This window comes from Cryptomeria japonica, chromosome 8, assembly GCF_030272615.1.
Source record: "Cryptomeria japonica chromosome 8, Sugi_1.0, whole genome shotgun sequence".
In the NCBI taxonomy this organism is placed as follows: Eukaryota; Viridiplantae; Streptophyta; class Pinopsida; order Cupressales; family Cupressaceae; genus Cryptomeria; species Cryptomeria japonica.
In genome coordinates, this window is record NC_081412.1 from 24,355,294 (window position 1) to 24,379,798 (window position 24,505).

Sequence of the window (24,505 nt, forward strand, 5' to 3'; positions counted from 1 at the left end):
ATGAGCTTATATGGTCGAAGTCAAAGGATGGTCAATACAACTGCAAAGATGGTTTTAGAACCATATATGATGAGGCAAACATTATCAAAGACTACACTCTAACACAATTTGTCGGGACAAATTCGGTCTCCCAAAAACTAGCTTCTTTGCTTGGGCGGCATTTCAAGGGAAGGTCCTAACTACGGAGCAATTTAAACTTAGAGGTTTCGAAGGACCCTCAATTTGTGTCTTATGCAAGAAAAATGAGGAAACAAATGACCACATATTCACAACCTGTAACTACACACAGAGATGCCGGTACTGGCTAATGGCACAATTAGGCTGGTTAGGTGCCATCATACCTTACCTAAAGGATTGGCTCAGAAATTGGCCAATCATCAAAAGGCATAGCATCTTCCACAATCTATGGATATGCAGTCCAGCAATAGTAATCTGGGAGGTTTGGAAGGAGAGGAACAGGAGAATCTTTCAGGAAACAGAAAGGAAGGTAGAAAACTTGATAGCAAAAATAGAAGCCTCCATCACAGAAACCTCCAATAATAGGAATATGACCATTCCACAACATGATAAGACATTTACGGAGTGGGATAACTATATCAGAAAACAGTGGAAGGGGATCAAAATCCCTCCTTTCTTTGGGAAGGGGATCAAAGATAAGATCGAGGATAGAAAAGCATACAAATGGGTGCCCTCGGAGACTGGATGGTGCAAACTCAATTTTGATGGAGCATCCAAAGGCAATCCAGGGGAGGTAGGGGCAGGATGTATAATTCACTCACATGAAGGGATATGTATTGGATCGAGTTCACGATATCTAGGGCAACACTAACAACAAGGCAGAACTGTTGAGCCTAATAGAAGGTTTAAACCTATGCAAACAATTAAAAATATCCAAATTAGAAATAGAAGGGGACTCAGCCATTATTGTTAATGCAATAAGGACCATAACAATGCCGAATTGGGAGCTCAGAAGCTTATTGTATAGAGCCCTCTCGCTAATGAGAAGCTTCTCAGACTACACGATCAATCACATCTATAGGGAAACTAACACATTGGTAGATAAGCTAGCCAATTTAGGGGTAGAAGGAACAAAGAGAACTACATCATCAACACACAGGCATTCAGAACTGGATACTCATACGCAAATAGAAATTGAGACATAATCCTAGAAACAATATATTCACAACACATTCACATGTATATTGGAAGGTATACATATGTACATGCGCAGATAGAGATACATATGTATGTATACAGTTGTATTTATATAATTATATGTGTACGCGTGCATATATATGATAGCAGAGACATATATAGATGCACATATACATATATAACTATATATACAGGTATATACGGACATATATATAGTTATAAGCGCATGTAATCACATATATACCTATCAATAATATCTTGAGAGCAGAGACTACTCCCTTCTATAGACACAAACGAATACAATACATACACAAACAAATACAGACAGGGTTAATTACAGACAAGAATATGATAAAACTGCATACAATACATACACAGACAAAAACACATCCACACTCACATAGAGAAATACATGAATTCCCATATATATAGACATATATAGACTCAGAGGTCGAAATATGCAAAACACGGCTTGAACTCTTAGCAAACTGGAGACACTAGGATATAAGACAAACGGAGAATAAATGATAGAGCGATCCACAATCTCAAATCGATACGACATGACCGAATTGGGATGGCACCTCCGCAGATGTGACAGATACACACATGCTCATCTGGACACATACAGCAGGATTAAATATCCAAAGCTATATTTACTTACATATATATGCATATATATACAAATATATAAGTATGTATATAGATATATATGCATATAAGCACATATATGTATATGCATGTATGTATATTTATAGATATATGCATATGAGTGCATATATGTATACATAAATCTACATATATACATATATGCATAAAGGCACATATATATATATATATGCAGACACGTACATGGACAGAATTTAATAGAGCAAATGTATACCTACATAGAAATATAGATATATATGCCCACATATATGTGTGTGTGTGTGTGTGTGTGTGTGTGTATGTATCAATGTAGTATATAACAATGATTAAAACATCATTGGCCAGAAATCATCATGAAGATACTGCTCGATTGCTTGAGTAATTATGCACGGATAAGGCAAGGGAGTAAGGCGAACCAACAATCATGAAAAAAGTAATCATCACTCCTGCAGTCATTCAGCAGGGCGTTTTGGGAAGGGAAATATGTCAGAATTATCAGCAAGCAATCATATTACATACTGAAAGGCAGATAGGTAAGCATCATGAGACTAACCTGGCACAATTGGGGTCACAATTTGTAGAGCCGACACTACCGGTTGCCATAACTAGGATATCTTCGCATAGGCATACACCACTTCGCTCTGCCTAAAAATGGATTCTAGCATTTGTCTCTGCCTTGAGAAGCAGGAAATGTCCTTCATCGAAGAAATCTCTAACAAACGATGGTCGGTTATCCTAAAAACAGAAGATGATTTGGTCATACATGCGACCAAAAGGATTCTGGGTGATGAGATTATCCTCTCAGAACAAAGGAAGAGAGTTAACAGCAGCATCCCAGCAGGGTTTGCAACGATATTACTCACAATGGGAGAAGGAAAAGCAGTCACAGTCACATTATGCAGGTTGATCTTCAAAGAAGAATACTTGGGCAACCTGGAAATGGCGATAAAATGTGTGGATGATAATCTCCGAATTCCCTACCCAGAAGGCTACTCCAAAGTGGCGGAAGCTATAGATAAGGATGAGGTGCTCAATGTAGAGTTCAAAAGGCCCATTCTAAGTAATAAAGATCAGAAACTCTGCCATCAAAGACAAACAGAGATTGTAAGAAGCATTGCATTTCTTAAGCAATGGCTTGGAGTGGTAAAAGAACCGAAAGGGGAATGGTGGGTGATTTATATGGTAGAAGAGGGATGGACCCCGTTCCAGGCTAATAACCCCACCAAATCACAGGCCTCTGATATGGAAGCTGCAGATGACAAGGAAGAAGATTAAGTTTCCATTACATAGTTTTTGTTTGCTATTACTATTATAACGAATCTTATACATAGAGATATAGGAACTGCAATTAGAACATGGTACATAGTGAACTGCAGTTAGAACATGGTACATAGTGAACTATTTATTTCCTTTGATATAGCATACCTAGCCAAGGGCAAGATACTAACTGTATGACAATATCAAAACATATAGTTATACTAATTAAGTGAAGTATAGAATGAGGATGTTTTTATGAAGTAGCCATAAACTGAAGTACAGTAATAGGGAGTACTTTAAAGGTTCTGGCATATTGGTTTACTTCAGCATTTATACTTAAATAGATATAAATCTCGAATATCACAGTAAGAGTCTAAAAGTACAGGCTAGATAGGTTGTGTTAGTATCAATCCTTTGCTGGCCAGTGTTTACACTTCTGATATTATTCTAGACTGGGTAATCTTTCAAAATATAGCCAACAATTTCTGATGTTGACTTCATTTGAAAGAAACCTAGTCTATAATAACAACAGGGGTGAGTATACAGAAATAATATTGGCTTTTATTCTTCTCTTGGCACTAACCGTTAACAAAGTGGTTTTGCAGAAGAATGTCTTGAAAATCTGTTTTGCAGGATAAGCAGAAGGTGACAAATATGGCAGCAGTGAACTTGGAAAGTTTGGCAGAAATACAATATCCCATGTAAATCAAAGAGGCTACCTATGAAGGGCTTTTTAATAAGCTAGAATGCAGAACATGTAAAGGTCATATGTAAATTAAATGCTATTAGACTGACTGGACCTATGGTCCTGGGCAAGGCCGGAGGTTTTCTCCTCTCCGCTCTTTCCTACTAGCACCCGCACTGAGCGGAGATTGTAACACTTTTTATTAATAAAATACAGCTTAGGCCTTTTTAACGAGCAAAAAAAAACAATATCAATGGAACTTCAAAAGAGTATTTAAGGCATCATAACAACAAAGCTCCAGAGCAATAAGACTTAATTTGAAATAATCAACCAACTCAGTTATTGCATACTTCAGATTTATATGCAGAGCAATAAAAGTCTGTCTAATCTTTTATTTACAAATACTTGAAAATTGGAGTTTACAATTGATGAAGATTATAAATCTACACTGGAAGACGCTAGACTTATAAATAGAGATTCCTGCATTTGTTACTCGAGAATATAACCATACCACCTCAAATAAGCTCCATGCTATCAAAGGGCTCGATCCAACATTCAACGCCAAGGCAATTACAGTTCCTATGCCCAATTTGACTATTCAATCTCCAATGATTTCACAGCAGACAACAATATGATTCCAAGAAGCAATGTTGAGGAATGAAGATATCTGCCAACTCTCCAAAGCCTTTGATTCTGATCACAATACAGACTTCGCAACAGTGATTTTTTTAGTGGCTAATATTTGCCAATTGGTTAATTTTAAAAATCCAAAAATCAAAATTTGGCTAATAGTTCAAGTTTTAAGGTGACCTAAATCACCACAGTTTTACAAATTTCAATTTTATTCTTATTTAAATCACCAGAGGGTTTATTTTATTAAAATTTTGAACTCAAAGATTTGCCAAAATATTCGATACATGATTGGATCAAATTCACCAAAATTTTATAATTTATCATAAAAAACTAAATTAACTCACCAATAATACATCATAATTATTAGTTACTTTAGGGTTTTATTAGCAATCTTTAGTTGCCGCCATTGATTCAAAATATGATCTAATGACCATCATTGCATTCCATGAGGAAAAATGTACCTACAAGTTGTAATGCTCATGGGGGTTGTGTTGCTTTACAATTGTTGACGCCAATGGAAATCAATGGTATAAAAACAATTTTGGGCCCCATGAGTATTACAAATTTTAAGTACATTTTATCTGACAAAATACAAAGAGGGCTATTAGATTAATTTAAATTAACAACAGTAACTAAATAAAGTAGTGTCTACCCTTTAAACTCATTAACGATTTCCACCTTAAGCCTCTAGTTTTCTATATAAGAATTTATTTTTTTGAATGAAATTATTTGCAATACTAATTAATGCATACTCATATTATTTTCAAAAATTCACTAAGATTTTCTACCAAAGAATTTTAATGTAAAAAAATTCGCCAATAAAATTAATATTTTTCTTTTAAAAAATGAAAGATTCGCCAATAAACATTATTATTTTTATCAATAAATAAAAAATTCGCCAAGATTTTATATCTATTTTTGAGGGGGGGTTTCTTAAAGTTATCTCTGCTTCGCACCAATATTAAAGCTTCACGGCCTTGGCATCTTCCTATAATATCATTCCCATTCTCAGTTAGCCACAAACAAAACATGAGCTTGCATCATACAGCTCACACCAAAAACCAAGCTTTGTGAATAATAATGTTCTGCTGATAAATAATGGAGTGGCAAATGTGAATCACAGCAGATATTAAACTTTATAACCCCAATAATTATTCAGCAATTTTGACTGCCGATTAATATTTCTCTTCACTTTGTATTTCCTAAAGTCAGATACAAATACTTGATGATCCCACAATCAAGATTATAACCGATCATGTTCCACGGAAGTTAAAATCGATTTTCCAATTTTTAGAATTGCCTCATCCCAAATACACTCTTGGCAAACAGAAATAAATAAAGAATCAATTCTATTAACCCCTTCCATAATTTCCTCTAAAATATATCGCCCAGCAGCAACCTATAATAATTGATCAATTTGTGATCTGAACCCATGACTTAAGGAAATATTATGCCAACAATATTAAAGCTACAATTCTATATACTCCATGGCCTTTGATACAGTTGCCTATCTTTTATATTAGCTCTGACCAAATAATACGGCTCAAAATTATTAACTGCTAATATTGAATAAAGCAGCCAATATATTTATTAAACTCAAAGACAGATATCAGAAAGGAATTTCATCAGATGAAATAGAATTGTCAACAAACCCTCTCACATCTACAAATATCCTAATTAAATAAACTTATCTGCAAATTTGTCACAGCAGAGACTTTACAAATTTGGCTCAGCTGTGAACTCCGTCACAAATACACCCCTTTCGAAGAGCTATGTTTTCGTCCAGCTCTTCTATCAAACTCCTGAAATTTTCCGTCCCCAAAAATCATAAATCATTTTATCAAATCCATAAGCGTGTCTAATACAACACCCAGAACCTCCTTATAAAGATCTCTATGAAACATCTAGAACATTAGGCTAACTTGTCATAGCTGGATCAATTTATTTAATAAAGTGACTATTTCAATAATTATTATTTCCACTTATTTTTAATCAATTAAAAGTCATCCTTATGAGATAAATTTAATTTTTGGACAACTTAATTCAATTAATTAATTAAGTCACTTTATAAAATTTGGGGACATTACAGTCCTCCCAGCCCCAACATTGCTTGTCCTCAAGCAATTCATCGCTGCACCACCAAGATCCAAAACCAGCCATATGTAAAACACTACATCACACTGCTGCTCCGCTCTGATGCAACCAGCATAGCAAAAACATGCTAGAGTAAGCGGATATGAAAGCGGATAAAGTGGGGTCTTGATTTCACCTTTAAAATAGTAGGGGTAGCTGGTTCAACAAGTTCGTTGGCGATCCAACGGAATGACCTGTTCTGCGAGATCAGCAAACTTAATTAATCAGATAAATGCCTATAAAGAGCCACCTCTTCTCAAATACTGGTTCGTCATGTTCCAGTGCAAGGATTGATGCCTAAAGTTCCTTTCACATCAAAGTATACCCGCTATTATGTCCAAGGTATGGAGGTCTCTTTCAACTACTTCTTCCTAATTTCCCAACCCAAACCGCATCTATATCCACCCAACCCCGCTGTTTTGTAAATTTGAGATAACCCGACTAGAATTCTGCCCTTAGGCCTCCCACCCAACTATAGTTCCCTCCCACCCTGGGAGGTATACTGGTTGTGAAATGGTAGGAGAAATCAGCCCACCACCCAACCAACCCACCACCCTGCTTCAGTGTGACCTTCACGGCGCCCCATTATCTTGCTAAATAATGGATCCCAAATTTTGGAACTACCATGACTCGTACTGGAAAAAAGATGATTGTCTCTTATCCACTCCTACCAAAAATGCCTCATCATAATCGCACCACTCCATAATCATGGTGTAGACTGAAAATCAATTAACAATATGCTGCATACTCATGAGTGTTTGTATACTCATCTCTTCTAAATACTCCAAACCGCCCACCATAGATGCATAACAGATAGGAAACTCATCATAAAATGTCATACCTGAAAAATCTCTCGCATCAATATCGTATCCACCTTGCAAAAACAACTGGAGGCTGCCCACTCATTCACATCATGATTGTTCATCGTTGTAATCATCCTTGCTGTTGCTACTTGTGGGGCTTCATCAACCAAGGCCTTGAGTATTATCTTCTTTCCATTCACGATTAACTCCAACTCCATCTGCTGGAAATCCTAAATATATCGTCCAAGAGAATGCAACTATTGAATACATAATATGATATTGGAATCAACATTTCCAATCATATAGAAATCACCGGTGATTGTATAGACTATAGTCATCAAACTCGATGCTCATTTGTGGTACCCTCTTGTTGCATCTCCTCTTAAATCCATCAGCTATCATGACACGAAGTCCTGAAAAATCCTCTAATGGCAATCCTCCTCTACCTAGCAAGCTATCACTCACAAAATTGTGAGTTGCACCACTATCCACCAAACATGTCACTTGCTATCTATTAACCACTACTCTTACTCTAAATGCTTGATATTTGGGAGTACATGGAAGTAAAGTTGTAGCGCCATGTGCTAAGGCTATAGTATCTTGCTCCTCACTGTCACTTTTTAAAGTATCATCAATTGCATCATCATCGGATGTAACTTCAATATAATGCAATTGACCTTTCCCACGACATCTATGACCAGGGTACCATGACTCCTTACAAGTGAAGCATAATTTTTCCTGCGTAGCTCATTCTTGCTCTCAAATTCCAATTTCTTATCATCTTCCTTACTTGGCTTGGATGGGGCTTTGAACTCCTCTTGTGATACCTTCTTGTGCTTGGTACTAATTTCCTCATCATTGTGCTTTCCCTTAGACGTATAGTTGTTCCTAGTCACTTAATCCTCCAAACTAAGGGCTCTTGTGATAGCATCTTGCAAGGTATTTAGGTTGAATGCCCTTACAATATACCCTTGAGAGGTTCAGCTAAGCCTTTAACAAATAGGACTATGAGTCTTCTTTCTATTACATCCAGAACCATCACTGCAAGTCTTTGAAATTCTGCTACAAATTCCTCCACTTTACCTTCTTGTTTCAACTGTGCTAAGTCCCTAAAGTGAATTTTTGGGTCCTTCCCATCAAATCTTTTAGTCAAACCTTTGGCTGAAGTCCTCCATAGTAGTTATAGAATCATGCCCTTGAGTTATCATGTCATGGTACTACCATTCTGTAGGAGTGATCAACCTACCAGGAGCACAAACAACCATAAACCTTCACACAAAGAGAGAAAACATATTTCACTAGATAGATAAATACACGAAGTATATCCTATTCTCTCTTGAATAAGGAAATCTCATATGCCTTCTGACTGTCCAAACAAGATAACCTCAAGGTTTTTAGTGTCAAGTCTTGACTGAACTTAGGATAACTCAGAAATGATGTGATTTGCTAGTAGTCACAAGGGACTTGCGCATCTGACAAGCTAGTTTGCATATGATATGACAATCTAATTGATGCTTCACTTTTCAAACTGATTAAAAATAAAAAGCAAAAGGATAGAGTTCAGAGAATCTAGGGACAATGATGGTAACGGCTGATGCTGCAAATAGACAGATTTCTCATAAGATTGATTCCTGCTTAACCAGAGATAAACACACAATGCCACAAAAATAGTGCGACCTTCAAAGGGAAATGAAGGATTTTCAAATCATGTGCATTCATTTAGATACCCAATTCCGGCACAATCAAAGAAAACATCCACAATTGAACCAAGAGCAATAATAGGCTCAAACTAACTATGCACAAAGACTTTAAGTCACAAATCTCCAAAGGTATGAACCAGAAATCGATCAGATATCCTCACACTTCACCATTAAATCATTGAACTTTAACTATTTTTTATGAAAGAAACCATGCAAACAAGTGAAGGCAACTAGCAAAACACCATTCTTCAATGCTTTATTCATTTGCTTCAACTGCTATTACAACAATCTCTGTTCAAGAATTCTTACTCTACTCTAATTCTACTTGTTGGCTACTGCTACTTCTAATTTCTAACCCCTTACAATGAGAGAGACATTGGCCTTTCATAGATTTTACATTTTAAATCAATGGCCTAGATTTGCCTTCTAGAAACCTGTTGACGTGTATTTTGTACACAATCATACACAGAATAAAATACCCAAGGGTACCTTATCCTCTCTTGAATAAAATCTCTAACTGCTGAAGATATCGCAAGAAGGATCAGTTAGGGTGACTTCAATGTTCTTTTAAGTAGGGTTTCTACGTGTGGATAAGCACCAATGGTCGTTGTGATTGTTGTTTCATCAAGGGGTCTTACGCCAAATCCGAACTGCAGGAACAGGGTTTCCTAATATTAACAAGCTCTCAAAAAAAAAAAAAAGATCAAAAGAGTAGGGCTTGCAAGGGATCTAGTCTAATCTAATCCTAAGAATGACTCAATGTGGACGAGACTTGGCAAGATTCTACCAACTTCAATATTGCCAAAAAATAACAACTCAATTGAAATTGATGCGATCTTCTAAGGTAACAAATGATTTTTTCATTTCATCAAGGATCATAGACACTACCACGAAGGCACATATCCAAGATACAACAATGATTGAAAGTTTAGGTGATTCAAGTTGATCCAGTTGACCACGCAAGGCGTTCCTACAATCAGCAAGAAGCTAGTGGTTTGGAAAGTGAATCTCACCGACAATCAAGTCCAACACTTTGTCCTTCAAATTAAAACACTACTTTGATTGAGAATGATTCAAGAAAACGAACAACCATGAAGATAACCACAAGAATTGCAATAAAACACCATAACTTCAATATTTTATTGATCTCAAAGCCATCATGAACAACAATTGTTTGAAATTCCTTCTTCAAAGCTCAATCTTGCTACAAAATACTTGCTTCTATCAAATTGCTAATCTCTAATCACTAATGTTGATATCTAATCTCTAGTTTTTTAGTTCTAGTTACAAAATGAAAAGAAATGAGGGTATGTATAGCATCCTCAATTACAATGAACGGTCCAGATCAAAAAGAAGATCAATGGCCAAGATTATGACACCTAAACCCTAATTAGGGTTTTATTACAAAACTTCCCCTTTTATTGCACAACATTAAATGCATAGCCAAATATTAAATTTGGCACGAAAATCTAGGAGACATAGACCAATGACAATTAAGGTGCCACATCATCTATAACAACCTCTCATCTAGAATCTTATTCCCTTTCCAATGCTCCTTTTTAACATATGCAATGAATCTAGACACGATTCCTTCGATCTCAACAATTGGAATCTCGGGAAGATTCTTCATTCGTTCTTCTAAGTGGATGACCTGATCAAATGCCTTAAGAAGAGCAGCGTCCCATTCAGGTTCAAGTTCCTTGGTCTTCTCAATCAGGAGCATGGTGGCAAACATCTGATCCCGTTGCTCATTTGTAATAACATTCTCATCTTTGCAAAAGATGACCTTGACTCTATCTTCCAATTCCTGCAAATCCACATCTGTCTCAACTTCGATCCTCCTGCCAAGAATAGTACGTAGTACCTCAAACACTCTGTCCTGGATCAGGTGGATAAACTCCTCAACATGATTGCATCTAGTACTGATGTCCTCGAAGAGAACTTCCTTCATCTGGAGTAAAGTCGACCACTGAAGTAAACTATGAGGTCCTCCATCCATTATCTTTTCTTGCACTAGAACCTTCCTTGATGTTTGTCTGATTACTTGCAGGACAGGAATGATAACATCCTTAGTATGAGCAAAAGCAGCTACAGTTATCATCAAGTTGTGGATGACCTCAAGAACCTGAATAGCTCGGTGAATGGTCTGCATCATCCTTGTTGCAAATTCAATAGCAACTGTATGGAATTTGTCAATCCATGAGCTCATAAGCTGAACCAAACTCCTGACTCTCTCTGCCTCGCCAACTGATTCAAGGGGAAGTGCCTGTGTAGGAGATACTGCTGGATCCTGACGTCTCAAAGGCTGATTGAGATGGCTAAAGTAGCCTCTCCAAGCACTGACCTCTCGCTCAAGCTTCCTATTCTTTTCCATTTCTTCCCTAAGCTTGTCCTTAAGTGCCTCAAATGAATCAGTGGCATCATCCAACGTCTGTTCGGCTGTGGGTGGACCAAGCTCAAATGTCTCTACATCATATTCCTCTGGGAGTATCTCACCTTCATACTTGTCCACTGCCGGTGTAGCTATCTGCAATTTCCTGGATCCTGTCTCATCTCTGATCATCTTGGACATCTTAGTAGCTTTCCTCTTCTCTGTCATCTTTTGAGAATCTCCAACAAGGCTCTCTAAATCAATCACACTGTCCTCGTCTTCGATCACAATCACCCTCGTAAGTCTTTCCTTTAACCAATCTGGGATGGCCGATCTTGTTTCTCTAACCTGTATCTCATTGGGCAATGTTTCTTCTTCCCTGAGAGGAGATGTTACTTCATTATCTTCCTTATCTTCATGTAGCTCATTAGCTTGGAGAGACCCACTTGGTGACCTTCGAGGTGCCTGTCCTTCTTTATCGTTCTGTACCATTGATTCCATAGACTCCTCTATCTCAAGTGTCCTCTTCTCAGGTCGAGAAGATGTGCCGGATGAACGATCTCGGTTGGCCTCTTGCTTCTTTTTGGAAGATTCTCTTTTCTCAGGTCTCTCTTTCCTTTTCGAGCCTCTTGGATGGGGATTGCCCTCACTTACACTTCGAAGGTTACCTTCGCTTGTATTTCTGGGATTAGGATTACCCTCACTTACACTTGCTCCTCCTTCAACTGGTTTCTCTTCGAGAGTGAAAGTCATAGATATACCTTGCTCTCTCAACTTTTGATGCTGCACATCAACCCATCTGCGAGTATAAGACAAGACTGGAGCCATCAAGGCATCTAGATCCACAACCTCGGGTTCATTCCAATCTAGCCTCACTGATTTGCTTTCTCGATCATGAGATGATTGGAGATGTCTACCACTGTCCTAAGCTTGGTCGGCCACTCTGTAAATCTTGCATTTCCTGATGAAGTCTAAAGGCAATCGAGAATGCATCTTTATTTTTACTTCAAGGTCATCCAAGAGATTCATCACAAAGTCTTCTACCTGAGGTTCATGTTTATATTTTCTTCCGACCGTCTCCTCTATATACCCATATGGATCAAAGCTCTCTCTCAAGGCAAAAAATGAAAATGAATATAAAGCTAACTCCCTCTTTGCATCATCCATGGCTAGAGCATTAGGACATACCTCAACTGAATTGCCCAATATGATAGGCACAGGAACTCCATTTCCATGTCTGTGTCTGAATGCTTTCACATAAGCTGCCAACTGTCTTGTTACCTCAAGTAACACTATTTTGTCTGTCGGATATCTCGGCAACATATAGGGGGGTGAAGGACATCCATGAACTCTAATATATGTAAATTTCTGGAATTGGATAAACCATGCACCGTACCTCTTCACCAACTCTTGTGCGTCCTGAGATAATCGGTTGTGAATCCCGCCTTGCAATATCCTAGTGATGTTCATCGTGAATGTATCATTGACTAACTTGTAGTTACTCCCTGGCGGATGATGCAAGTGAACATAAGAATCACAAACTCTGACCTCGCCGGGTCCTCTTCCAATCACTCCTCTGTGAGGTAGTCCTGCATATTCAAAGCTCCTGATCAAGGCATATATGATGTATGAACTCATGTGGAAAGACTTAGTAGCCTTCAATCTCCTTAACTGTACGTCCAAGCAATGGCTAATCATTCTAGCCCAATGGATTGTTCCTTTTCCCTGAACTATCACTTGGATGAAGTAGAACATCCACTTCTCAAAATAGAAGGCTTGAGGGGCTCCTGTGACTCGGTTGAGTAGTGTTATCAAATCTCTGTACTCCTCCTGGAAGTCAATCCTATGTGGTGTGTTCGGAATCTTGCTCAGGCGAGGACGACTCTTGAGTAACCAATTCTTGTTGATGATGCTTAGGCAAGTGTCTGGATCATCTTCGTACATGGACCTGGCTCCTTCTATGCTTTTATAAATCATATCTTTATGTTCTGGCAAGTGAAGAGCTTCACTGATAGCTTCCTCTGAAAGATAAGCAAAAGTGTCTCCTTCCTTGGACACTATCGATCTGGACTGTGGATCATAATGGCGAGCACACTCAATCATCAACTCATGGCACTGGATTGCTGGAGGGAAGCCGGCCGCCTTGATAATGCCACTTTCAATTATTCTTCTTGCGACAGGTGATGGCTTGCCAATGTAGGGGACCTCTCGAAACTTCTTCACACTGAAGTTGCCCAAGTTGGTATCTCCAATGTTGCTCCACTTCGACACGATCTTGGTCTCCAATTCTTCGTTCTTCTGATCTTCCTTCATGAGAGCTGGGCGACTGGTGGATGCTCCCGCCTTCGGGGTCGCCATCGTAACACCTACACAACATTTCATAATAAGTAATAGATTTTGCAATGTATAAACATAGATTAGATTAGAGATTGAATTTAGGAAACTTCATGATAAGTCTTTGAGTTATCATTTCCTAAATTCGATTGAGCTACAGGAAATTCAAAATTTCAAAATTCAAATTTAAGATATGACGATCAAGATTCAAAATTCAAGACAAGGGAAGACTTCGCCATACCTCACTTGAGAGCTAACTCTAAAAAGATGGGAAATTAGGAAATTCGCCTAGGCAAAATCGAAGTTTGAAGTTTTCAACATGATCCTCCTCTGGCAAAGGCGCCTCCTTAGTTAATTTCACCACCTTGAGGACAAATTCGCTCCACTTGCAATAAAATTCGCACTCCTCCTTGGATGGAATTTCGTACTTCTCCTTGTCTTCCAAATCGCATATGAAAGGATGATAAAATGATGATTTAAAATGAGATATCACACCTCCTTTTATAGGCGCTTACCTCTTCAATCCCCATAGGCCGACTTTTGCAAATAAATAAATTTTAAATAAAAAGAGGAGGCCGACTTTTACAAAATATAGAAAATAAAACCCAAGCGCTCCAATTTTATTTATTAATAATTAATTAATTAATTAAATGCCTTGTAATTAATTATTTCAATTTTTAAAAGGCAAAATTAATTAATTAAATGCCTTGTGCACACCCATTAAATGCAAATTTTAATTAAAAAATATCAAGGTTTATCGAAATTTAGCATTTAATGCGATTTGAAAATGATGTTGGCGCCAAAACATGGGAGAATAATGGATATTAACCTTATCGCTCTGGTCCCTGGGAGAGGGACAGGAGCGCTTTAGCATTTTGATCTTGATTTTCACACCTTTTACGTTCAAAGTCACTTCCCTTACGTCCAAATTGGCATCTTAATTGGGAACCTCGAGCTTGATCGATTCAATCTTTTGAATGAATGTCTCTCAAACCATTTTCGCCCTGGTCCCTTGGTGAGGGACAAGAGCGAACTTTACTTTTCTCCTTGATCTTTGATCATTTTGGTTGCCAACTTACGTCACAAGGCAAGAAATAACTTCATCCATTCATTCTACGCATATTTAATTTGTTCTTTGCAAGGCAAATTTGATATTTGAGTGATTTTCGCCCTGGTCCCTTGGTGAGGGATAGGAGCGAACTTTGTATTTTAGCTCCAAATTGTCAACTTTTAACATTAACTCCTTGTTCATCACCTTTCTAATGACATTTCGGACCTTGCATGACTTCGCCTTGCTATCGTTTTTTGAAGGAAATGACTAGTTTAATGAATATCGCCCTGGTCCTTGACTGAAGGACAAGAGCGATTTTGCATCTTTGCTCAAGTTGATCACCTTTTGACGTTTGGTTCCTTGTCCATCATCCTTCCAAAGACATATTCAATCTTGTGAAACTTTGCCTTGGCGTGGTCTAGGAAGAAAAAGATTGATTTCATGAATATCGCCCTGGTCCTTAACTGAAGGACAGGAGCGATTTTTTGTTCATTGTGCTAATCCTTGATCATATCGACTTGCAATTGCCTTCGAAGTATAAAAATGGTGTTCCTTACTCCCTTTTGAATGTTTGAAATGGAAGTGGCATCTCAAAATTAGGCATACTTAGACATTTCGCTCCGGTCCCTTGGTGAGGGACAAGAGCGAACTTGACCATTTCCATCACTTTTCGCGGTCCTTGCAACTTGGTTTCTCTTCGAGGCGTTCCAAACATCATTGCCACCTTATATCTTGGCCTGGAGCGACTTAAACTTGGAGGGGAATATTAGATAACCTTGATTTCGCCCTGGTCCCTGACTGAGGGACAGGAGCGAACTTTCATTTATAGGCTCATTCGTGCTTTGCCAACTTTCAAATTTGTCTTCAACGGGCTCATTACGCTCCCCTTCACTTATCTTTAACGTGGGCCTTGCTCCAACTTGGTGGGAAATTTGTTTTGAGAAGAAATCGCTCTGGTCCCTTGGAGAGGGACAGGAGCGAACTTGGCAAATATGGGCTTCATTTGGTGTCTTGCAAACTCTAAATGATCTTCAATAGATTCGTTATGCCTCCTTTCACTTGCCTCAAACTTAAAAACTCATTTCACTTTCGCCAAAAACTTGTCTTGTGGAAGAATCGCTCTGGTCCCTGAGAGAGGGACGGGAGCTACCATTAAAATTCGCCCTGGTCCCTGGCTGAGGGACAGGAGCGATTTTGCTTCTAGGGCCAATTCTCTCCTTCGAGGTGCAATCAAATTATATTCAATGAATAAAATGTACCTCTCTTGTTATTTTCAAATCGTGAAATCGTTCAAATCTTTCAAGGACAAGGCAATTTTGGATTTCAAGCTCCGGTCCTTCAGTGAGGGACAGGAGCGATTTTTTGTCCTTGAGGGCAAAAGTTCAACTTTTTATTGCAAACGACTCAATCCTGGCGCTCTATCATGTTGATTTCACCTTCCATTACGCCCTTGACGCTTCAATTTGATCCAAATAAGGTCAAAATGGTCTAAGTGAGTCATTTCGCCCTGGTCCTTGACTGAAGGACAGGAGCAATTTGACCTTAAACTTTAAAAAACTTGCAAATTTTGAGATTAAAAATCTTCAAAACCTCCAATTCGCGTTCAACTGCATCTCCTGGCGACCCTGCACAAGACAAATGAAATAAATTAATAACCAGGATGCATAGAATATCATTTTCGCCCTGGTCCCTGACTGAGGGACAGGAGCGATTTTGCTTCCACAGGCCAAAATATCAGGTTTTTAGGACCTTAGTTACTTCCCAAGCTAAAATTAGGTTATTTCCAATGCCTGGGATCAATTATCAAAAATTTCCAAAATTTGGCCAAAATCACTCAAACAAAATTTCAAAATTCCATCATCAAAACTTAGGCAAAATTTTGGACTTGTATTCAAAATTCCGGCTGAACCTAGACAGACTTACCTGACCCCTTGACAAATTCACCTTACTTCAAAATTGCATCCTACGAGAGGAAGCTCAACAATCTTCAAAATTGGACTGGATTCTGGCTTGAAAACATCAAAACGGAAACCCTAAGGCTTAACCCCAGTCCAGACGACTGACTCACTAACCCAAAACCCTAAAAGCAGAGAGAGAAACAGGCAAAACCGAGCAAAAAGAGGGGGTCCCCATTTAAATGGGGCGATGTGTGAAATGGTCACAACAAAACCCTAACAGCTTGTAATTAAAGATCTCAACCACTTTTCAACTACTCCCACTACAAGACAAAATTATTAGAATATTTAATTATATTTTAGTCACCTATATTTAGTTCCTTGTTTAATGGTCATTTAGCTTTTTAGTTAATTAGCTTTTAAGCTTTATTTAGCATTTAACTTTTTCTTTTTTATTAATTAGCTTTTAAGCTTAATTTAGCGTTTAGCTCTTTAATATTTTAATTTAACGTTATGTTCTAATTAGAGAACATCGTCTTGTAACCTCTATATATACATGTGTATATCGTTCAATGTAATCGTCCGAATATTGAATCATTCATTCAATTTATTTTTCATGGTATCAGAGCGGATTGATGGGATTCTTTAAAGTTTGGCGAATTTTTTAATAAAAATTCATGGCCTTTTTTCTAGAATATTTTCTAGATTTTTTTTTATTGTTTTTTTATTAAAAAACAATTTTGCTTTTTTGAAGGCTTTTTGAGGGTTTTGTGGTTTTCTGGTTCATGGGCAAATTTCTTTGTGCTGGGCAGCAATTCATGTTTTTTTGGGGGGTTCTAGAGATTTTCAGGCCTGCAACCTGGAAGTTTTTTTTGCAGATTGAAAAATTTCCTAGGGTTTATGCAATTTTCGACTAGGGTTTTGACCCTTCAGTTCAAGTCAAAATTTTATTCTGGTTGTAGATTCTTGGTGGGTTTTTCGAGACCTCAACCGGGTCATCGTCATATTTTTATGGGTGCATTGTTTTCCGTGCCTCAATTTTTGAGCCGTTGGATTTGCATTCTGATTTCAGATTCTTGGTGGGTTTTTCGAGAACTTTTTTGAGTTGGTCTTGGATTTTTATGGGTGCCTCGTTTTCCATGCCTCAAATTTTGTGCCACAAATTTGCCTTGGAATTTAAAAACAGTTTGCAATTTCTGCTATTTTTGTGGACATTGGGATTTTTGCTGTTTTTTGGGCACCGTTTATGTTGTCTTAAGTGCAAAAAAAATTTATTTTTGGGTCGAAATCCGTGCATTGGAATTCGTGCCAGAATTCTCCTCCAAGGTTTCAGATTTTTTGTGCAGCTACTTCTATTTTGATTATTTTTAAATCAGATTCTTCTGTCTCTTGCTTTCACTCAATTGACCTTGATCAACCTCGATTTCCGTGATGGCATCATTAACCAACATCAAGTTGGAACACAATCAGAAGTTCAATGGCCGCAACTACAACACCTGGAAACAACGTATCCTTACCATCTTTGAGTATCGTTGCCTTGATCAGCTTGTTTTGGGCAAGGAATCTCGTCCTACAACAGTAGGTGATGATCAAGACAAACATGATGTGAAGAATCGAGAGGCTGTCACGCTTATCAAACTCTCCGTCACAGATGATCAACTCCCACAAGTGCCTTCAAATAAAATAGCAAAAGAGATCTGGGATCTTTTGAAGTATCTTCATGAAACATCCGACAAGAGACGAGCTTTCTTTCTGAAGAATATGTTGTTTTCTATCATGATGGATGAGAAGTCATCTATCCAGACACATCTTACGAAGATCAAGGACATCCGTGATCAGTTAAAAGCTATAGGCCGAACCATGGTGGAAGAGGATATGGTAGTGATCACTCTGAAAAGCCTTCGCAGATCCTACGAGCATTTCATTGATACGCTCAATATCTCTTGTACTAGTGTTGATTTGAAGTTTCCTTATCTTTGCAACAAGCTGCTACAGCAGGATCGATGGAAGCAACAATTTGGAAGCAGCGCTAGTTCATCCACTGAACAGACTTTCATAGCCTCGGCTTCGCATAAGTACAAGGGTAAAGCTCCATCCTTCCAGCAGAAAGGACAAGGTCAAGGTCAACCTCAGCAGTCTTCCAAAAAGAAGAGCTTACAGTGTTCCTACTATCATATATATGGCCATTTGGTGAAAGATTGCCGGAAATTGATAGCATCCCACCAATCCAAATAGGGAGGGTCCAAGCAAAAAGCCAATTCTGCCATGCATCCTGATCAGAAGGAGTTTGCCTTCTTGCGTTCATGGCCCAAACCTCCTCTGATGATGTTCAATCATCAGCTTGGTACATTGACTCTGGAGCCTCTCAGCATTTCACACATCGTCGGGATTGGTTTACAAAGTACATGCCTTTCACTGATTCAGTGATCTTTGGTGGAGGCGAAGAGTATACTGTTGTCGGCAAGGGCAACATTCAGATTTCATCTGGTAGGAGGGATTTAATATTCCTCAATGTATACTTTGTACCTAGTATGAAGCTCAATCTATTGTCAGTCAGTTAGATTATGCAACATTCACCACAACTGGATGTCGTCTTCGGGTTGCACAAGTGCAACATTGTTGACAAGGAGACTCGCACTACAATTGCAGTTGGTATTGAAGATCATGGTCTATATAGACTTGTTGGCTCTACTGGTTCTCAGGAGCTTGCCATGGCAGCTAGGAGTACTTTCATCAGCACTCTTTGGCATCAACACTATGGGCATCTCAATGTCCACTATCTCTCTCAATTGGTTCGAGAGGATCTAGTCGTAGGATTACTTGAGATTCAAACTCAAAATCATGGAGTTTGCGGAGAGCATCCAAGGTCTTGCAGCTCGTTCATGCAGACATTTGTGGTCCCATGAACACTCCATCCGTCACTGGATGCAGGTATTTTCTATTATTTGTTGATGATTTCAGCAGACGCATGTGGGTTTATTTTCTTAAGCAAAAATCAGAGGTGTTCACCATGTTTCAAACATTCAAGGCCTTAGTGGAAAAAGAGTCTAGCTGTCAAATAGTCACTCTTCGGTCTGACAATGGAGGGGAATTTTGTTCTAGAGAGTTCACCAACTTTGTGCATCACATGGCATTAAGCATCAGCTTACCACACCTTACACCCCACAGCAGAACCGTGTTGTTGAGCGCAGGAACCGTACAGTCACTAAGATGGCTCGGTATATGTTGGAGCATAGAAATGTTCCAAAACACTTTTGGGCGTAAGCGGTCTTCACTGCAATCTACCTTCTAAACCAGTCTCCCACAAAGGTCGTTAAGAAGATGACTCCAGAGGAAGCTTGGTCTCGCAGGAAGCCCAAAATCAGTCATTTGAAAGTTTTTGGCTCTACAGCTTATGTTTGGATTCCAAATGCCACGCGCACCAAACTGGATCCAAAGAGTCAGAAATTGATGTTCATCGGCTACAGTGACAACCACAAGGCATATCGGTTGGTTGATATAGACACTAATCACCTCATATTCAATCGAGATGTAATATTTGATGAAGAAAGAGGGCCTTTTCAGCCTTCCTCTCCTGATTTGAGCATTGAGGATCACCCTCCAAAGGCTGTAAGTATGGGTGTTTGTCTTCCCTTAGCTCCACCTGATGGGAGGGATTTAGTTGACTCTGAAGTTGTGGGGTCTCCCAGGCATGACATTGCACCCCCTGACTTTCCTCAAGATCTTCTCAATCCAAATCCAAAGGAGCTTGCTCCAGATATTCCAGGTAATCTTCATCCTACAACAGATGTTGGTACTTCTACTCTCTGGCCTAAGTGGTGGGCCAAGACCATTGGTGATCTTCATGATGATGAGCTCATTGAGGGTAGATCCATTAGAGGTAAGAGCTAGCAACACAATTAATTTTGCTCTTATGGCCAACATTCATAGTATTTATGAGCCTCAAACATATACAGAGGCTAAAGGTGTACCTGAATGGGAAAAGGCTATGGCAGTGGAGCAACATAGTCTTCTGAAAAACAACACTTGGGTATTGTCCGATCTTCCTCCAAGAAAGAAGCCCATTGGCTGCAAATGGGTGTTTAAAGTCAAGCATAAAGCTGATGGAAGTCTTGATAAGTACAAGGCTCAGTTGGTGGCAAAAGGGTTTTTACAAAAGGAGGGCATCGACTATGAGGAGACATTTGCTCCCACAACCAAGATGAGCCATTAGGCTTGTCCTCACTCTCTCAGCTCAATTTGGATGGAAAGTCCATCAAATGGACGTCAAGAGTGCCTTTCTCAATGGTGATTTGCAGGAAGAAGTCTAAATGACGCAGCCTCCAAGTTTCAAGGTTGCTGGTAAGGAACACCAGGTATGTAGACTAGTCAAAGCACTCTATGGCCTCAAACAAGCTCCTTGTGCATGGTACAAGTACTTGATTGATCAAGGCTTTCAGAGGAGTCCTTCAGATCCCAATTTGTATGTCAAACATACTAGTGATGATATTCTATTTCTAGTAGTCTATGTTGATGATCTCATCATTACTGGCAATGCAGCACATCTGATCATGCAGGTCAAACAAAATTTGTGTCAACATTTTGATATTAACTCTGACACAATGACAGCCTGGCAAAATAACCACTTTTCAACTACTCCCACTACAAGACAAAATGACAACCTGGCAAAATAACAACTTTTGTCACAAAAGACAAAATAAGCAGTTGGATAAATAGCTACCTTTTGGCTTTTCTTGTATTGTATTGAATTAGGCCTTAAAGTTGTCATTTTACAATTCATGCCATCTCCAGCTATTCCTTCTATATTTTTATATGTTTCCTGTAGCAACCTCTGTAGTCTATCACTCTCTCCCAGAATTCTGGAAATGGCATCATTTGGCCTTTTGCACTGTGGTAGTGATATTGTCATTGGCTTGCGGCACGTTCTTCATTGCCACAGCTCTGCTGATAATTTGAACCTATTTTCCCATTTGGTTTTAATTAATCCTCTAACACACCTAGAAACAACATTCTGAGGTACTCGAATGATTAGCTCCCTCAGGTGATCCATCAAGTTACTTTGTCTCCAAGATTCTCTTTTGGAAACTGCTCCTTGTTGTGATCATAACTTCAACCTCTACACTGGATTCTCCATCTTTTGGCTCCATTGGTGGTATCTATCTCTTTAATCTTTTTTATTCCTTTTGGTGTCATTTATGCTGCATAGACAGGCTTTTAAGGATTTCTTGGGGTTAGTATTGTTATGCATCCTTCACTTAATCAGATTCATTTCGCTCATTATGGAATTAAATCCTTTGCCCATCCAAGGATTCATCTACTCATACAGCCTATCCTGTCCCACCTTGAGGGAGTTTGGACTTCGGAGAGTCGTTGTCTTGACATGTTTTTAGGAATTGGTTGTTGTGTGCCACTTGGATCTAAGACATGCTCTAGGATCTTCATGCTGATTTAGATCACAACTTGGAATTTGAGAGTATGGCCATGAAAATTTGGAACCAATCTGCAAATTCGGTGGTAGGAGACAAACAAGGAACAACCATAGACTCGGCTCTTGGAAGGATTATAGGATTTTCTACCTTAAAATTGGGATTTAGGGAAGAGAAATGAAAACTTTGGCATGAAATTCGGGGTTAGGAATATATTTAGGAATTCCTGAAATCCTTCCTACAGCCGAGCCTGGTTCCTAAGCTGTGAACTTTGGTGTTAGGAAGATAATTAGGAACTTGGTGAAAAACTCGGTCGGACCTAGGAACAATTCTGGAATTTAGGCTTTTGAATAAGTTTGGACATTTCAATCATCCCTCCTTTAGCTGAGTTTAAGTCTGATTCTGCAATTTGCTCAATGATGTTTCAACTCATCAGTAATCTTCATGATCTTCAATCCCCCAAGTCCTTCTTTGAACCAAGTTTGGTCTCTTTTGCATAGTGAAAATCAGAGAACTAAAACCTTGGAATTGTATTTAGAGTTCTACATTCAAGACAAACTCGGACTAAGGACAATGGTTTTGCTACAAATTCAGATCAGACCCTTTGACTCAGATTTGGAAGCTAGGGTTAAGAGGGACCTTTGGGATGAACATGCTAATCTTGACTTGCAAAATTGGGTTGAGTAGGTATTCCGGAAACTCGGGTTAAGGAGAAATTTTAGGAACATCGTGCCTTGAAATGCACAAGTCCTTAAATTTGAACTTAAGACAAACTTTGGAAACTCGCTTTCAAAACTCGATCTTAGGAATGTCTTTAAAATTATTGACTTAATCCTCATTCTAAAGCAATCACCGAATTTGGGGAGTTTTGGGTGAAAGTTCGGTGTTTGGAAGGTTTTTGGGAATAAAGCCTTTATTCCTACCTTTAATGCAACCACCAAATTTTGGAGAAAAACTCTGAATCTAGGCTGAAACTCGATACATGGAAAGGTTTTGGGATTAAGGCTTAATCCTAATTTGTGTGTTATCACCGAGCTTGGAGATAAACATTGACTTAGCAGAAATTTGGAATTACTAAAGTTCTTCCCAATACCGAGTTTGGGGAGATCATGGGGCAAAAGTCGGTGCTAGGACAGGTTTTAGGAACTAGGCCTTGTTCCCACTTAGAGTGCAAACACCAAGTTTGAAGGAAAACTCCCAAAGCCTACGAGCTGGCCAACATATCGGGTTATCTTAATTTTGTCCCTTGTCCATCTTTGGATCAAGTTTGGCCATTGAAAGCTCTTTCCCTCCTCTTCATTTACTTTGCTCTTCTCACACTTAAACATCGTGTTCAACAACAACATTAAAAACAGAATGGTCTTGGTGTAGTTCATTGTGGGTGTACAGAAAAACCTTGAGCAACAGGGAGTTATAGGCCTCATGGCAGTACGCAATCGCACAAGCATACTAATAAAGTAGGTTTTACCTAATTCATAGTATATATATCATTAAATTCTCATAACACTGAAATAAAGAAAGTCTCGGACTTCCTAATGATCTGCCTTGGAACAATTATTGTCTCCAGAGAAAGAATTGAAAAATAATATGGGCTTAGTCGAATTCCTAGTTCATACATCTGAAATTAAGAAAAATTCCTAGATCATACATCTGAAATTAAGAAAACGGCATGCCTCTCGATGCCGTGGAACAAACACGTTGTCTGGAAATAATATTCAAACAAAAAATGGGTTTATCGTAGTGGGTCTGGCTTGAAATTGTATGCAATCCAATAACGATTGCAGATTTGGGTATAGAACTAATCATTGGAAACCTCGGAGTATTAAATAATTTAAACCCAACAAACAAAAGCAATACATACATTTGTCTTGAGTTGATTGATGATCTTAGCTCTGAAAGCATCAAAGGTGCCATCATTCATAAGAGATGAAAGAACATCTTGTGGTGTAACTGGAGATCCCATCATAACCACCGCCTGATTTCAGCCCCTTCCTGCACCAAAAGAAAAAAGAAATCCGCTATAAGGAATCGTCTCAACCCAGAAAAGGAAAAAAAGGAAAAAAAAATGAGCAATATGCTCGCGGTACAATTTGATGACACTTGCTTTTGTTTCTATTTCGGTCTCCGTAAGTTTGCAGTTAGCCTATTTTACCTCCAAATTAGTGAGCAAAAAATATCTACAACTTGACAGGTACAATCTCCAAAATCACACTTTAATCTCTATGTAATGGGAAAGAAACTGTCCGTTAAGTGTTATTAAGCACATGCAATCAAATTAAGCATGAATCAGATTAGATTTGCTAATTATAGTATGACGTAAAATATGTAATAATTATATATTATTTTAGGAAAGTAAATGTTAAAAAGGTATTGGTACTTATCTAGTTTAAATTTGCTTCTTTCATTATGTTCAAATT

At 38.5% G+C, this 24,505-nt stretch overlaps 1 protein-coding gene across 3 annotated transcripts in view; it reads right to left on the reverse strand.

The window, feature by feature from the left end:
• LOC131056547 (uncharacterized) overlaps positions 1-24,291 on the reverse strand; it is a 45,966-nt gene extending 21,675 nt beyond the window's left edge. The window contains exons 1-2 of one of the 3 annotated variants that reach the window (XM_057990858.2): positions 24,193-24,291; positions 23,950-24,080 (exon numbers count right to left, since the gene is read on the reverse strand). In XM_057990858.2, the coding sequence (XP_057846841.2) occupies positions 23,950-24,054 (105 nt within the window). In that variant the 5' untranslated portion in view covers positions 24,055-24,080; positions 24,193-24,291. The other 2 variants (XM_057990859.2, XM_059209609.1) reach the window with 2 other exon arrangements.
• Between the last annotated feature and the right edge of the window lie 214 nt (positions 24,292-24,505).